The sequence below is a fragment of the Oryza sativa genome, chromosome 7 (genome assembly GCF_034140825.1).
Source record: "Oryza sativa Japonica Group chromosome 7, ASM3414082v1".
Lineage (NCBI taxonomy): Eukaryota > Viridiplantae > Streptophyta > Magnoliopsida > Poales > Poaceae > Oryza > Oryza sativa.
Window position 1 is genome coordinate 2,033,547 of NC_089041.1, and position 16,314 is coordinate 2,049,860.

A 16,314-nucleotide genomic window follows, 5' to 3' on the forward strand; every position below is an offset into this window, starting at 1 on the left:
GTGAAGGTAAGTGGAAAAGGTGAATGGTGGAGGATTATGATTAGTTGGGAAAAGAATGTTGATAGAGAAATTATATTTTACGACGGAGGGAGTAAGAATTTAAGAAAGATATACTGATCAATATAATCACCATTAAGAAGCCGGCAGTCACATTAAACCATGTAGTGATATTATTAATTAATCTTCTGCAAGATGACTCAGTAAACTTTGGCGGCACGTCTCTCCCGGGACGTGGCTGAACGGGCCTGGGAGCATGTCTTGTCATGTCTAAATTTCAACCGTAACAACAACATACTGTAGTTAATAAAGCCAACAGACATGAATAAATTAAATTAAAACTCTACTCAACAACTTTTACCAAACACGCACCGTACTACCAGGCACTGTTAATCTACGTCATTGCATATATTAATTTTTGCCATTCAATTGGCCGTACCACGGGCAAATAATCTATATAAATGACGAGATATGCATTTATTTCAAATGAAAAGAATTGTCAAAAAAAAATTAGGATATACACACACATGCATCCAATGCTGATATATTTCGATATGGACATGGTTGCTAGAGAGAAGAGAAGTCAAAGCAAGTGACTTGGACCAAGCAACCATGAAACTTCATGACTCCATCCTCTTGCAGCTTTCACAAACCAACAGACAGCTTAGTTTAGCTCACTATACACATCCATCAGAGCCATATAAATATACATGGCTCCATGGCCATCTCCTCTCAACAACTTCATCGATCTCCCCTATATCTTTACAGGGATATTAATTCCAAGAACAACACAAGAACAATTTTCGTTCTCTAGCTCCTAGATTGTTTGAGAAGAGGAGGCGATCGATCGAATCGACGATTCGATCGAACGGCCGGCGAACACTGATCATCAAAGATAAAATTAATGGTGCCATCTGCAGAGATGAAGAGGGGTTGTGAAGATGAACTTGGAGCTGGTGATGTGATTCTACGAGGGGTGGAGGAGGTAGAAGAGGAAGATGATGATGACCTGGTTCTCCCCGGATTCCGGTTCCATCCTACCGACGAGGAGCTAGTGACGTTCTACCTTCGCCGGAAGATCGCCGAGAAGCGGCTGAGCATCGAGATCATCAAGGAGATGGACATCTACAAGCATGATCCCTCCGACTTCCTCAGTAAGTTCATTCAACTAATTAAAAGTTCATGATCACCAAATACTTATTAAAGAAAAAAAATCACAGCATGCATGCATATATATATGCTTATAGTTCATGGTGATCTACAAGCTCATGCGCTTGGAGCATGATGTTCCTATCAGCTAAGATTGGGTAGTTTCATTTGCATGCAATAGAATAACATGACAGATTTAGTGACCAGGCCTTGAGTAAATTCAAGAATTAACACATATAATTAACAACATGAATAATATCTATATTTACGTGATTTTTTTTTGTTTCAAACTATAAGCTAGATCGATCATTCGATCATGAAAAGCTAAATCTTGTGGGGATTAATCAAATTAATTAATTAACCATGTTGATGCATGCAGAGACGAGCACGGTGGGCAGCGAGAAGGAATGGTACTTCTTCTGCCTTCGAGGGAGGAAGTACAGGAACAGCATCCGACCCAACCGGGTCACCGGCTCCGGCTTCTGGAAGGCCACCGGAATCGACCGCCCAATCTGCTCTGCCGCCGGCGGCGGCGGCGGCGACTGCATCGGCCTCAAGAAGTCGCTCGTCTACTACCGCGGCAGCGCCGGCAAGGGCACCAAGACCGACTGGATGATGCACGAGTTCCGCCTCCCTCCGCCGCCCGCCGACGACCTCGCCGCCGGCCGCTCCTCCCCTCCTCCGAGCCTCCAAGAAGCGGTAAGTTAATTACCAATATTTTAAATAGCGTGCTAAGACATTACTAGCGGTTACTCTCTTTGTTCCATAATATAAGGGATTTTGAGTAGATGTGACACATCCTAATACAATAAATCTGGACAGATACTAGAATGTGTCGCATCAACATAAAATCCCTTATATTATTGGACGGAGGGAGTAGCTTCTTAGATAGATATAGCGGCGGGTTAAGTAGAACTATAGCGACTAAATTATATATGAGAGTAAATAATTAGTTAAAACCCTTCTCAAATAGCTATAGCGGGATATTTAAAACCTGTTAATTACATGCATCTTCTTCATCTCCGGCGACGTCGCCGTCGATCGGCCATTGCATGCACTTTCCCGCGAACCCGGCTTGGTTCCATTCACACGTGCGTGGAAACAGTGGCGTGACGCACTGACACGTGTCCTCGAACGTGCCGAAATGTTAGCACGACGACGAACTGAACTTTTGTTGTGTGCGTGAAAAAAATGCAGGAAGTTTGGACCATCTGCCGAATCTTCCAGAGGAACATCACCCACAAGAAGCAGCCGCAGCCGCAGCTCGCCGTCGCCGCCGCCGCGGTGCCGGCGCCGGTGCCGGACGCGACGAGCTCGATCACCGGCAGCCTCGAGTCCGACAGCGCCGGCGACGACGTCGTCGAGTACATGAACACCCTCCAGCCGCCGCCGGCGAGCAACGTGAACGGTGGCTACAGCAACCAGCGCTACTTCCAGGAGCAATGGAACAGTAGCAGCAATGATAATACCACAGTGTTTCATCAGCATGCGGCGGCGGCGCCACCGCCGGAGCCTTCGCCGGCGACGGCGATGGCCGGATTCGGCCATGATCAGAGCGTTCTCAGCTCGCCGGCGCCGAGCGATTTCTACTACAAGGATGGATGCAACGATGACATTTACAGGATGGTGATGGAGCTCGCCGATCCGAGCTTGTTCTATGATCATATATATGCTTAATTAGGTTGATTTTTTTTTTACAGTTTGTAGCTCAGTTTTTAATTTGTTACAGAGAATTAAGCTTTGCAGCAGAGACAATTAATGAGCACCCAAAAAAAAATCTGTCGACAAATCAGGAGACTGGCATGTAGGGCCCACATGAGGGAAGTTCTGAAGAGTGAAGAAGGTGAAATTAGGATAGATGTTGATGGCCGAGAGGCCCTTTGTTGATTTTTTTTTGTTATTTTTCTTGTAGGCAGTAATAATTGTCAATGTGTATCTTATAGGGGATTATGAGTGATTGAGTGTTATAATTGTAAGTACATATTAATTTAACAAAAATGCCTAGCCTCGGACGTACGCCAGATACAACCCAAATGGTTGGGCACCCTCAAATTCACCTCTCTTTCTTTTCTCTATGTGCCATGCTCTGTACTCAAACTATGAATACATGCATGCACGAAGACTATCAACTAATATTAAAAATTTTTTCTTCTAAATTACTTATCCAATTGTCGATCCGGTTACACTGTTGAATTTGTTACAATTAAATGTTTACAACAAGATCATTTTATTATATTACGATGAAAAAATATACACATGTTTTAGTCGTAAAATTTGATGTTTCATACATAAGAAGAGAATGTTTCAACTAGAATTCCAACTACGTTGCACATTTTAAGTTTGATTTTATAATTTCTTTTTTTGATATTGCAGTCATTGAGACTCAATGTTTTATATAGCGGGTTGTTGGTGTCACAACCAATCTTTCTTGGACTTTGCATCTCTTAGAAATATTGGACCAAGTACTAAAACAATTTTCTCAAACTGATGAAATAACGCCCGCTTTTGGGAGAATAATCAAACGTCCGACAACGTCTAGCTTGATCATATTAATTGGCATCATGAATTTGCAAGCATTAGCATGATCCAGGTAGTTGGATAAAAATCCAACAGCCCATGCTACTTCTCCCTCTGTGAATGTGACCACTTCATTAGCGCAAATGTAGGTAAAATTTGGTAATGGAGCGGGCGAGAAATGGCAAACTGGCGGGTACTCTAGGCGGGAAAAAGGAGTAGGGACAATAGAAACACAAGGATAGTTAGAAGAGATATAGATATTGGTATAGTGAAGAAAGGAGCGCGACGCAAGGGGTGCTGACACCACTAGCTAGCAGGGGCGGATCTAGAAAAAGAATAGAGAGGGGCTTATTTCCTTCTTCCTTCTCCAGCCCCCTCCCCCTTCCCTCCCCTACACTTTCTTCTCTCTCTTCTTCCTGCGTCCTCCTCTCTCCTTTTCTCTCAATAGTGATCCAATGAGGTAGATGGGACTTGAGTTTCCCAACACCCATACTGGATGAGCCCCTGCTAGCTAGAGCTACGGTGATAGGAGCTAGTTGTAGGTAGGGTCACAAAGTTGACTGGGTTAGGAAGTATTATTATTAGGGTGTGTTAGACAATACCCCCTCCATCCAAAAAATGTTTGACTTATTTAATATTATGGTTCTCAATTAAATTGATCATATATGTAGTTTTATATATCCAAGACTTAAATGAAGAGATAAATTAAATATTTGATCGATCCAAGGAGTATCGTACGTAGTACTCATTGATTTTATGCATGTATAGATCTTTGTTACAAATGAGTTAATTTTTTTCTCGGTCTTAGTGTCAAAAGTAATGTGTCTAACTCTTTTGGATGGAGGGAATACAAGTTTTCTCTCTGGCACGAAAAATAGGTTGGCTCATTAGCACGTGATTGACTAAGTATTAGCCATAAAACATTAACATGATTGATTAAGTATTAGCCATAAAATCTTAAAAGTAATTAATAAGATTTCTTGAAACAACCTTTCTGTAGAATTTTGTTTTAAAAAAAGGGTTCAGGAAGTGTGTTAAAAAAGGAGAAAGCAGAGGATGGAAAACTGGAGTACACTGAGCACAGCCTTACCAAGATCATGTATATAATTCATAAGCTGAAGAATAAGTCTCTTTTTTTATCTGTATTTTGTCGTAGCTCATAACATCGTACTCTTGTATTGTTGTTTTACTATAGCAGCCGTCTGACCTTCTTCTTCTTAGAAAGAAAGAAAAAAAATAAGTAAGGAACTATAAAAGAAATACTTGCAGCCACCTGACAATTTGACCCAGACTAGCAGCCTTGTACTGTTTGGCGTATAAATACGAACCAGATAAGTACACGTACGTTCTGACTTTTGAGCCAACATGGAACTACTCAAAGACTGTTCTGATTCTCATACAAACTAGTGCCGTCAGATAACAGTGTTAAAACAAAAAATTGGACGAATTGAATGATACTTTTTTATGCACTCTCCCCATATATATATTATCTTACTGAAATTTGATCGGTCTAATCCACCGACCGGCAACAAAAAAATAATAATAAATGATATCACGAATGCATATATGCATCACCCCCAGCTATATTTTGGCGATTTGTCTAAAGCTTTTGGAGTGAAAAAAAAACATAGAAGTATTCTCTCCGTTCTATTTTAAGTGCAGTTATAAATTCCCGTATCCAACGTTTGACCGTTCGTCTTGCTTAAAAAATATAAAAAAATTAAAAAAATAAATCACATATAAAATACTATTTATGTTTTATCATCTAATAACAATAAAAATACTAATAATAAAAAAATTAAACAAACATAGACGATTAAATATTGGATACGGAAATCCGCAACTGTATTTAAAATGGGGTGGAGGGAGTATTGAACAGAGCTGTTCTAAAGAAAAAAAAAGTATTGAACAGAGCGAAGAGCACATTCCTTTGTCACTTTCATGGTAGGTGAGAGGACAGGAAAGCTTTGCTAGAGCCAGCCAACCTTGCTTACCTCAAGCAAGCATAGCTGAACATTGCAAGAGACCAATTGATTTTTGTGCACGTCTCTTTCTGTTGCACCTGGTCTTTGTATTGTTTTGAGTGCAGCAGCCACACTGATGTGTAATTATTCAGGACAAATTAATTCTCTGACGTGGATCATCAGTTCACTGCATGCCTTTTATTTTTAATTAATTGGAACACGCGATATCTTAGACCAGAAAATTGTGCATAGTCTAAGTTCAGATTCATAAACAGAGGTTAAATTTTCTACGACGGAGGCTGTAATTCGATGGCAATATTCCTCACCAAAAAGAAAGAATTCAATGGCAACAATTACAGTTTGCAGCGGCGACAGAAGCAGCAATAATATTCAGAAACTAGCTCAACTGGACGAAGCAAAACGTGCCGCAAGCGACATGGGCTATATGTGCATAGCAATCCCATTGCGGCCCATACTAGTATGGGGCCCAAACTTATATAAAGCTCTATTATTATTACTGTATTTATTAAAAGATACTTAGAAAAGCGGGACATTTAACTTGTGTGGCCACTTTTAAAAAGTGACAATTAATTATTTGCCACTCGCTGTCTATGACATGTGAGTCCTCATGTGTCTATGACATGTGGGTTCAGTGGCAAATCATTTAACACCACTCGTAAAAGTGGCAAATAATTAATTATTCCTATAAAAGCAAGGCATTACGTTCAGCCGTTCTACGGTTTGATTCAGGTTCTAAATAAACGCGGATACTTACAAAATCTCTTAAATTAGGTGAAGAGAATTTACCTTCTGGCTGAAAACTTAGGGTGGATTTATTCTCAGGAATGTTCATTATCTAGATTCTAGAGCTCCAATTGCTTACTCACAGATGGAACTTGTAATATTAGTGCTTATGGTCATTCGTCCGATTCTGGAGTATTATGGGAGGTTTTTGGAAGATCCATGTCATAAGATTGTTGATGGATTCAGTTTACAATAAAAATCCAACAAGCTAACAGAATTCTTAGCCTGCTTCGTTTCTATGAAGCTGCAACGGCATATTTCTGCATAAGCTCTTGTGGTCACCAGATACATTTTTAGGAATGACAAACTCTCGAAAATTGCGCGTAGAATCTGATTTACTGGAAAAGTTTTTCGAAGATCCTGGTGCCGAAGTATCTGTTGATTCATAAGTTAATCAGCGCAATTGTGAGAAAAGTGCGATTTCAAATCAATGAAAATGGCATTGAATCAGATGAACCACTCACGTCCAGGTACCATGTGGAACAAATAGCGAACACCAAACCCGAAATGAGTCCAGATATCAAGTTACAATCTATACCATATTTATATCCGCAAAGGAATACAAAATTGGGTTAAAAATGGTTGTTCTCTACCATTTTTATATCCCAATGGAATACAAAATGAAGCACCAACATGCTAAAAATGGTTTTCTATTTCAGGGTGGAGGATGGCATGTAAGTGGTTATTGTTTCTTGCGTCTATTGTACAGCTGTATAGTATGCCACCATTTAACATGTACTTACAACTCCCTGTGTCAGCAATAGAACACATCTAGGGTTGGTTTTGTTTTGTATCATGGAGATTCCTGCAGAAGAGCAAGCAGCACGATAATGCTCAATGAAAATTAATTCAATGCTCAATCAGAATTTTCCATTTAAAAAAAAACTAGCAAATCAATGTGTATCAACTAGAAAAGAATCCCTGATACTACAATACGGAATTTGATGGACGAGCAGAACAAGAAGTGTATCTATGACCTCAGGAAGCCCGTTGATAACATGTGAATGCAGCAGCTGCAAGTAGGTTCTTCCTGATGAACAGGAACTTGAGCCAACTACACCCTCTAATCATTGGGCAGCTCATCATGGGCACATTAGATATTTCATATTTGGATGCTACATTACAAACTCATAATAGAAAAAGAAAAACATTCAGCTCAGATCTATATCAGCTTTATCTGTCATGAATTCTCAGAAGCAGAACTGGCATGGTAAGCTGAAAGTTTGTATCATCATTGCCAAACCACCAAATCTAACAAAGTAAATCTAATGAACACAAACAGAAATACTTTAGAGGAAATATGATAGCTGAATGAACGGCTCATATTAAGAAATTCAACCATTATTTTTCCCTTTGCTTCACGGATTAGATCAGAAGTGCGGGTAATGTCAAATCACTGCCATCAGCCATCAAACTCCAAGGGAAAAAAATAGAAAACACTAAGAAAGATATAGTTTTGAAATGTATCCATTACGCTGACACAGACCAATCACGAGCTCGAAGCATCATGACCTGCAACACTGAATGGCATGGTGGATCTAGCACAGGCATTGGGGCTTCATTCTTCAGAGGATTCCAATCCGACAAGCCCGGGGTTAGCACCGTGCATGAACAGAACAGATATAAACAGAATTTTTACAGCAGAGCACAAGAAAAGAAACTAGTCTGCGTCAAGAAAAAATTGTACGCAAGCAACAATCGTATTGCCTACTGGAGCCATGGCAACAGAAACGATTTCTTGACGCGTCGATCTATCCCCTTCTTGCAAAGATGGTGACACCATGGAGATATTGGTGCCCCAACCTTAAGGAGCAAGAGAGGACGATTCAAAACACACAGGAAAAAAAATCATATACCATTGATCCATGAAAAGAAATCAAATTGAACATGTAGAAGGCAACACGAAAACACAGACCAGAAAGGAAAGCTGCAATGGTGCAGCAGCGGCAGTGATGGTGGCTGATCCTTGTAGGTGGGGAGGACTGCACCAGTGCACCCAAAGAGAATGGAATTTCGTGCTGTCATTTAACTCCCATCTCACAGACATAAAGAGACGAAGCTGATGTCAACACACAATCTCCGAGCTTTTTCAGCCTACACACAAAACAGAAACTTAACTTGCGGAAGGATAGTTAAACTCGGCAAAAATTATGCAACTTCTCAATGGAGAAAAGAATCCCTGAAAGTACAACACCAAAATTTGATGGACGAGCAAAATAAGGAGTGTCTATAACCTCAGAAACCCGTTGATAACATGTGAATGCAGCAGCTGCAAGTAGGTTCTTCCTGATAAACAGGAACTTGAGCCAACTACACCCTCTAATCATTGGGCAGCTCATCATGGGCAGATTAGATATTTGGATGCTATGACTACAAACACATAATGGAAAAAAAAGGCTCAGATATATATCAGCTTTATCTGTCATGTATTCTCAGAAGCAGAACTGGCATTGTAAGCTGAAAGTTTGTATCATCACTGCCAACCACCAAATCTAGCAGTCGAAGTAAATCAACCAGACAAAAACACTAATACTTTAGAGGAAATATGATAGCTGAATGAATGGCTCATATTAAGGAATTCAACCATTATTTTCCCTTTGCTTCACGGATTATATCAGAAGCGCGGGTAATGTCAAATCACTGCCATCCGATATCAAACTCCAGGGGAAAAAACAGAAAACGCTTCGAAAGATATAATTTTGAAATGTATCCATACTTGTATTGTATGATTGTCCACTGAAGAAACTCAAAGTATAGTAATAGCTATATTTACAATTTTTGCCACTAACTTAGTGTGGGAAAGTTTCTCAGAACATACATTATTCACTTGGGACAAGCATTTATTCAAGTTGTGCAATCTGATAAGATTTATCAAGGGCATACATAACACATACTAACCCTTGCTAATCAAGTTCCTATCAACCTATGTACATCAGTCCAACTATGAGTCTAAGATTTTCTTCATTGACATGACACATCGATAAATTATAGATTATTTCTAATGATAACTGATTCAATTCTAATTTGTGTTGAGCTCGAATTATATTTTATTAACATGACACATGAACTCATCCAAAATAAAATAAAAAACGATCTAAGCACGCGCTCATCGAAGACACCTGATCAACAAGACAACAGCACATCTGCTCGAAGCCTCGAACCGAATGGAAACACGGGAAGAAAAAGAGTGGGAGATCGGCATTACTTTCTCTTGCGAGCATCCGCGGAGAGGCGAGCCTTACCAAGACGGCGGCGGCTAGGCGGCGGCTGCTTAGGGTTTATTAGTACTTCATTCACAGGCGGTGATCGAACGATCCGACGGTGGGCGATGAGGTAGCCGGCCCAGCGGGCCGAAATTGCGATGTACAAACGAAGCGTTGGTCCGGGCCCACCTTCAGTTCAAAGCAAGCCCACCCACAAGAACCACTTCATCAACGGCCACAACGTACCTAGCTTGATCCTAGTAGATAGAAACTGGATGTATCTGTACATTGCATGATTGCAACGTACCTTTCATAGTGTAATTCTGTTTCTGTACTGTATGAAAGAAAGTATATCATGTCTGCACGTACTTTGAGAATCTTTGTCATCAACAAACGCTCTGCATATGATCTTCAGTTACAGAGTGCTCAACCAAAATGTACATGCTGCACTGCACAGTGCACACCACCTGCTCGATCCGTGTTCTGGCGATTATTTGCTTGATGATCAAGGCCCAACAAACTGCGTGAACGGCATCTGCACTGTGGATTCATGTCTGAGATCGATCATAGGGAGGGGAAGCCAACAAGATCTTGGAGTCCCGGTCGTCGACGAACTCACGAACGTACGTCTGCGTGAGCTGCCAGTCCGGCACACGCTCGATCAGCCACACCACCGACGACGTATTACGACACCATTACAGAATCGGAAGGCGACTCGCATCATCTCTCTCTGTAGTTATATATATGGAGGCAAGGTTAGGCATATGGAAATTAATTAAGAGACAGAAGCAAAACACCAATATATACTAAGCAGATCACCGGCGCATCGATCGATCGGCGATGAGGACATCACCGGAGATCAGCGCGAGGCTGTTCGTGGGCCGCGTCGCTCCGGGCACCGGCAAAGCGGAGCTCCGCCGCCACTTCAAGGTCTATGGGGATGTGGCCGACATCTGGCTGCGCCATGACCGCCCCTTCGCCTTCGTCCAGTTCATCCAACCCGCCCACGCCGCCCGCGCTCTCGCCGACAAGGACCACTTCATCAACGGCCGCAAGGTACGTACTCGTTCCGTTTCTTAATACAAGCGTTTGACTTTTTTTCCTAATTAAATTTTGTTAAGTTTGATTAAGTTTATGAAAAAAACTAGCAAAATCTAAAATATCAAATTAGTTTTTTAAAACTAACATTGAATATATTTTGATAATATGTTTGTTTTGTGTTAAAAATAGAATATATTTTTGATATTTTTCTATAAACTTGATCAAACTTAAAGAAATTTTACTAGAAAAAAAAGTCAAACGACTTATAATATGAAACAGAGGAAGTACCTAGCCTACCTAGTTACTACAGTATTGCCTAATTAACAGTTTAACCTTAATTAATTAATCGGAAAACCTTTTTTTCTGTATTATACAGGTATACATTAGAGTAGCACAACCAACAAAGTCATCAGGAGGATTGCTAATGAAATGTCCAAGTACCTTTGCCAGCGAGTTTGTTGGATTGGTAAATCCTTCTACCGGATTGGAGACAGGCACATTGCAACCGTTGGTCCATTGCCTGACAACTGTGAAGAAAGCGAGTATATAAAAAACCTCAGAAGATTTGGTGTCCTCAAGGATAAAATGTTGATCTTCGATATTGTCATCGACTATATCTCACAGGATGGTCGAGTTTTTTTCTTCAGCTTTGTAGTTGACAAAAGTGACGAAGCTAATAAGGCTGTCCATGGAAACATTTCTTCTACTCGTCTTGCAAGCGAGACCACCTCTGCAAGGTTTTGCGGATACTGTCAACGAGCCGTGACACCCGGTGGCAACTGCGACGGCTTGGTCCATACCGATGCTTGTCTCATCTACCAAGAATAATTTGTTCATTATCCTTACTGTGTTGCCGTTGCTGATGAGTGGTTCCCTGTTGGATGCTTTATTGGAGATGTGTCTAATGCTGAATAATCTATACTTATCCAACATACTCAACCTCCAGAGCTGCTGTTGGTTGAACATATATTTGGAGATATTTTCCTCTCTTTAGTAGAAAGTAGCGCTCGATCTTAGGCAAGCTTGATCATAGCTAGAAAGTGAATGTATGAAAGGAAGTACTCCTATATTCTGTCTGCATGTACTTTGAGAATCTTGTCATCAATAATCGCTTTACATGATTCAGTTATACAGTGATTTGTATTTCGTAGCTTAGCTCTACTGTGGGGTTCTAATAAGGTGACGATTTTATTAGAACAGTGAGGCCGCCGATGAACAGTGAGAACACATTGAGATCAGGGTCTCGTCAGCCTGATCATTCCAATAAGATCACGATTTTAACCGTTGCATTTTCAGGATTCACACCGCAATTCAGAAACAGCATCAAGGTTTTTTAGGACTCTGATCAAATGCTTTCTAATTACAGACTTCTTCTCCCTATACCACCTAACAAACAGTGGCTGATCTGATCTGACCTGAAACAAACAGTGGTTCGTTCAGATTAAGATGAATTCAGACTCTATCCTGACGTGAACATGTCTCCTGCGCGTGCTAACATCAAGGCCTCCTGTGCCAGCATATCAAGCAACTTTGTAATAGTGATCAATCTTCCCCCAAATCAAATCCAGATATCAGAACAAACACAGATTCAGCTCAAGTGGAGAAGCACAGATTCAGGTGAGAGTGACAGCACATTGAGACCAGGGTCTCATCACCATCAGAAGTTATCATTCCAATAGGATCAAAATTTTGTTAACCATTGGATTCAGAATTCATGACCACAATTGAGAATAACATCAAAATTTTAAGAATCAATCATATGTGTTCTAATAAGTCTTCTTCTCCTAGACCCCCTGATAAGCAGTGTCTGATCTGACCAGAAACAAGAAAGAATGTTCCCAAGTAAGCAACATTCTACTCTAGATTGAATCCAGAAATCAGAACAACCAATAACTATACCAACTGCAGATTAAAAAAAAATAAATATATCAATGCATCAACATTCTCAAATGGATTCCAGAGGAAGCAGAGCCATATTAGTACACCACATTCCCAAATCCCAGCAAACAAGCAATGTTAGTAAGCAATATCCCCCCCGGATCGAGAGCTCAACAATATCATCAATGCATCAAGTTTACTAGGACTCAAAAATCAAATTCAGGAGTTCTAGTCCCTGACAACGAAAACTCGCAGTGGTTCATCTGACCAGAACAGAAACAAACAGTACTGGTCCCAAATCCCAAGCAGCTGCCAGAAAGCAATTTTCATAAGCAATCTTCCCCCAGATGAAGAGCAGATAACAGAACAGTAAACAATATCATCACTGCATCAAGTTTATTAGGACTCAAAATCAAATTCATGGGTTCTAGTAATCTTTTTCCCCTAGACCCTGACAACGAAAACTCGCAGTGGTTCATCTGACCAAAAAAGAAACAAAAAGTGTACTGGTCCTTGGTCGAATTCAGATTCGGATGGATTCACGAGTCGAATCAAATCAAACGCATGACTAGAGTAGACTCGATCTAGCAACAAAAAACGCAGTGGTTCATCTGACCACAACAGAAGCAAAACAGCTGACCAGATGATTCGGATGGATTCAGTCATATGATCCAGACTCTAACCTGACGTGTTTCCTCCGCGAGCGTTGTAAGATGAAGGACTCCCCCCTCCCATGGCGCTGCTCCTCGATCCTATACGCCGCCATGGCAATACTTGCAGTTGAGCCCGTACCTGCACCATCCCTTGGCGGCGGCGAGCTCCGGGCACGGACGTCCCCCGCCGCCGACTCTCATCTCCGGCACAATTCGTTGCTCCTCCTCGCCATGAGAGTAGCGACACGCTGCCCCGTTGTGGCACCTCCCCTTCCTCCACTTGCTGCACAGCGCAATCTTGTGGTGGGCATTGGCAACACCCATGGCGCCGGCGACCGCGGGTGCGGGTGCGGGGGCGGGGACGGGAGCGGGTGCGGGCAGCAGCGGCGGGAAGTTGACGGCGTAGGAGCTCGCCGCCGCCGCCGAAGGAGTTTTGTCGGTGTCGCTCCCCTGCTGGCCAGCAGAGCTGGAGGACGACGAGCTAGATGCGGGCTTGTCCCCGGCGTAGGAGACCCCCTTGCCCTTGTCGCTGCCGCTGCCGCTGCCGCCATTGGAGGTGGTGATGCGGCCGTGTTGGGGACCGGCGTTGATCATTCCTCTCTTGGAGTCGTCGAGGATATCGGAGCCTGAACCGATGGTCTTCTCGCCGTGGAGGTCGTCGGGGTGAGCTCCGCCGCTCTGGTCTTGCCGGGGTAGGTGACGTGGGTCGTGGTCGTGATTGTCAGGAGCCCCGTCACCCTGCACCTGTGCGGAAGAGGATCCCATGGTGCCCGCCGGTGCGGGTGCGAATGCGGGTGCCGGGGCGGGGAAGGGGGCGGCGCGGTGCTCGTGCAGCGGCGGGAAGTTGACGTCGTAGGATCTCTTTGCCAGCGCCGCCAATGGAGCCATGTCGGTGTCGGAGGCTTCCTTCCCCTGTTGGTCAGATGGACCGACGTCGGGGACCTCGCTCTTCTCGCCGGGGAGGTCGTGGAGGTGAGCCTCGCCGCGCTGGTCTTGCCGGGGCCGGTCGTGGTGGTGGTCATGAGCCCCGCCACCCTGGTCATGGCGAGCCCGAGCCCGCGCCCGCGCCCGCTCGTCGTTGGCCGCGTCGCGGATGCCGTAGGCCACGTCCGTCGGCTCGTACGCGCCGGGGGGGAAGTGGGAGTAGGTGGGCCTGCCCTCGCCGCCGGTGACGCCATCGACGGCGGAGACTCGCCGGGACGGGGAGGCGTTGGCTTGATCTGGATCACCGGTGGGGAGGCGGCGGCGGCCGTTGGGATCGGCCATCTCGATGGAGGGCGAGGCGAGGCGAGGCGTGTGATTTCAAATGGGGGCGTGGACGCGTGGTGGGGTCAGACCGTCAGAGAGAGAGAAAGAGGCTGTCTTATATAGGCGAGGGGTAGCTTGCGCTGTACGACAGCGTCCACGGTGCAAGTTGCTGGCGAGCTCGGGGTTGAGAAGCTTCGAGTCGCGCTTGCTTTGCTCTGGGCGAAGGAAGAAGGTGAAGCAAGGTTTAGTGGGCCAAAAGATATTTGCTTTCGGCCCAAAGTAAGTTTATCACAGATGTGGTCTTTTTTACTTGAGGAACACGAATGGGCTCCCAGAGAAGCCACATGGGCCATTCCGTATTTCCATAGTAATTTTGTAGGAGATCGAAATGTCCATTCATTTGTAAATTTTTCCAGGGAGTGCAAAGAAATTTTTTCCATGGCATTTAAGTTTTAGAAAGGGACGTGACTGTAACGAGATCGTCGCTGGTTAGGCATATCCAGCGACCTCACTTTGGTTGCTACTAATACACTGAATAGTGCATGCCCGTAGCTGGTTAAGTCTAAACCGAGAGGTTTCTCGGTTTAGATTTTACGATTTTTATAAAACAAAAATTTAGTTGCACTACTTTTTTTTAAACAAAAGGTTCAGTCTGAGTACTGCTTTGTGGAGATAGGTTTAATTGTACCCTGCATGGTGTGGCTGCATGCAGAAAATGTACAAACTTATAAATCTAACTGAAAATATCTGAGATATACTCCGTAATTCACAAGTTCAGTTCCAACTAATGTTCCATCAAGGTTTCTCTTGTTCCTGCACTAGTAGTTTCATATATGTGATGACGATTCTCAGAACAGTTTATGAACCTTTCTAGCTGAGTAAGATCCATGTGCATATATTGGAATGTCAAACTGCATATCAATTATTAGCCGAGTAAGCTGTTACTACAACCAACTCTTTCACCAGTCACACACTGTTCATCTGATCTGAGTATGAACACAAATATTGAAATATATCACTCACCTGATCTGAGTCCGAACACAACCAGGAAAGCAAGCAACAATACTTGATGGAAATAACGGAATCCAAAAACCAGAATTCAAGCACACAAATCAACAATATGATCAATGCATCAAGTTTTTCTCAGGACGGACACTACTAGTCGAATCAAACCAAATGGGTTCAAGACGGATCGACCTGAGAACAACAGAAAACACGCAGTGGTTCATCGATCTGACCACCCACAAACAGAAACAAAACATCTGATTCAGACATTCAGTAAGATCATCATCATCGAGACTCCGAAACTGGGCGTTTCCTCCGATCCTGATCCTCCATTCCTATGATCGATCAAGGACCAACATCATGGAGTCTAGTGCAGTTGACTCCATTCCTGCACTGTCCCAACAAGTAGTCCGTGCACCGATGTCCGCGGTCGGTCGTCTTCTTCACTGCCACCCTTATCTGATCCTCCAAGCCGTGGGGGTCATGACAGCCGTTCCCATTTGGGCATTCCCCATCCTGCATCCACCGCTCGCACAGCCGCGCCTTGCGGCTTCTCATCGTCGGTGGCCGTGGCCGTGGCCGTGGCCGTGGCGGTGGCGGTGGCGGTGTGTAACGCTCAGCTTTTCGTGAGACGTTAAAAACTAATTCGGCAAAATCCTAATTGCGAAAATTTTCGTTCTTTGTGTGAGAGTCTAAGTCGTGCCAGGATCTCAATTCAATCCCGTTGTTCCCTCTCATCGAAATCAAAATCCTCCACCTCGAAATTCCTCCTTCAACTCAAATCTCCAAATCAAATTCCGAAATTCAATCGCATCCTTTGAATCCTCGGCAAATACTCGCTCCCAATTCCGAAAA

The 16,314-nt window shown here is 43.3% G+C and overlaps 2 protein-coding genes, 1 long non-coding RNA gene and 9 other non-coding genes across 13 annotated transcripts; 1 reads left to right on the top strand and 11 right to left on the bottom strand.

Moving 5' to 3' along the window:
• The first annotated feature begins 662 nt into the window (after positions 1 to 662).
• LOC107277389 (transcription factor JUNGBRUNNEN 1) lies at positions 663 to 3,198 on the top strand. Its single transcript, XM_015791028.3, has 3 exons — positions 663 to 1,151; positions 1,526 to 1,845; positions 2,344 to 3,198. Exons 1-3 carry the CDS (start codon positions 902 to 904, stop codon positions 2,821 to 2,823), a joined length of 1,050 nt encoding a protein of 349 aa, XP_015646514.1. The 5' UTR covers positions 663 to 901; the 3' UTR covers positions 2,824 to 3,198.
• Positions 3,199 to 6,939: 3,741 nt separating this feature from the next.
• On the bottom strand, positions 6,940 to 9,685 carry LOC107281751 (uncharacterized). Of its 2 annotated transcripts, none has more exons than XR_010742281.1 (3): positions 9,637 to 9,685; positions 8,347 to 8,525; positions 6,940 to 7,236 (listed from the first exon to the last, which is right to left on the bottom strand). It is a non-coding gene; the product is annotated as an uncharacterized lncRNA (long non-coding RNA). The 2 variants fall into 2 exon arrangements; XR_001547518.3 differs by lacking the exon at positions 6,940 to 7,236 and adding an exon at positions 7,720 to 8,234.
• Positions 7,407 to 7,521, bottom strand: LOC112939773 (small nucleolar RNA Z278). The gene has a single exon (XR_003243644.1). It is a non-coding gene; the product is annotated as a small nucleolar RNA Z278 (small nucleolar RNA).
• LOC112939769 (small nucleolar RNA Z223) lies at positions 7,581 to 7,674 on the bottom strand. The gene has a single exon (XR_003243640.1). It is a non-coding gene; the product is annotated as a small nucleolar RNA Z223 (small nucleolar RNA).
• LOC112939742 (small nucleolar RNA U36a) lies at positions 7,748 to 7,833 on the bottom strand. Its single transcript, XR_003243615.1, has one exon. It is a non-coding gene; the product is annotated as a small nucleolar RNA U36a (small nucleolar RNA).
• Positions 7,891 to 8,040, bottom strand: LOC112939746 (small nucleolar RNA snoR134). The gene has a single exon (XR_003243618.1). It is a non-coding gene; the product is annotated as a small nucleolar RNA snoR134 (small nucleolar RNA).
• Positions 8,113 to 8,241, bottom strand: LOC112939739 (small nucleolar RNA snoR111). The gene has a single exon (XR_003243612.1). It is a non-coding gene; the product is annotated as a small nucleolar RNA snoR111 (small nucleolar RNA).
• On the bottom strand, positions 8,440 to 8,545 carry LOC112939738 (small nucleolar RNA snoR97). The gene has a single exon (XR_003243611.1). It is a non-coding gene; the product is annotated as a small nucleolar RNA snoR97 (small nucleolar RNA).
• On the bottom strand, positions 8,664 to 8,777 carry LOC112939774 (small nucleolar RNA Z278). Its single transcript, XR_003243645.1, has one exon. It is a non-coding gene; the product is annotated as a small nucleolar RNA Z278 (small nucleolar RNA).
• On the bottom strand, positions 8,823 to 8,916 carry LOC112939770 (small nucleolar RNA Z223). The gene has a single exon (XR_003243641.1). It is a non-coding gene; the product is annotated as a small nucleolar RNA Z223 (small nucleolar RNA).
• LOC112939741 (small nucleolar RNA U36a) lies at positions 8,993 to 9,077 on the bottom strand. The gene has a single exon (XR_003243614.1). It is a non-coding gene; the product is annotated as a small nucleolar RNA U36a (small nucleolar RNA).
• Positions 9,686 to 12,933: 3,248 nt separating the features above from the next.
• LOC9266125 (zinc finger CCCH domain-containing protein 47-like) lies at positions 12,934 to 14,504 on the bottom strand. The gene has a single exon (NM_001424149.1). The coding sequence runs from the start codon at positions 14,470 to 14,472 to the stop codon at positions 13,306 to 13,308; it is 1,167 nt and encodes a 388-aa protein (NP_001411078.1). The 5' UTR covers positions 14,473 to 14,504; the 3' UTR covers positions 12,934 to 13,305.
• Between the last annotated feature and the right edge of the window lie 1,810 nt (positions 14,505 to 16,314).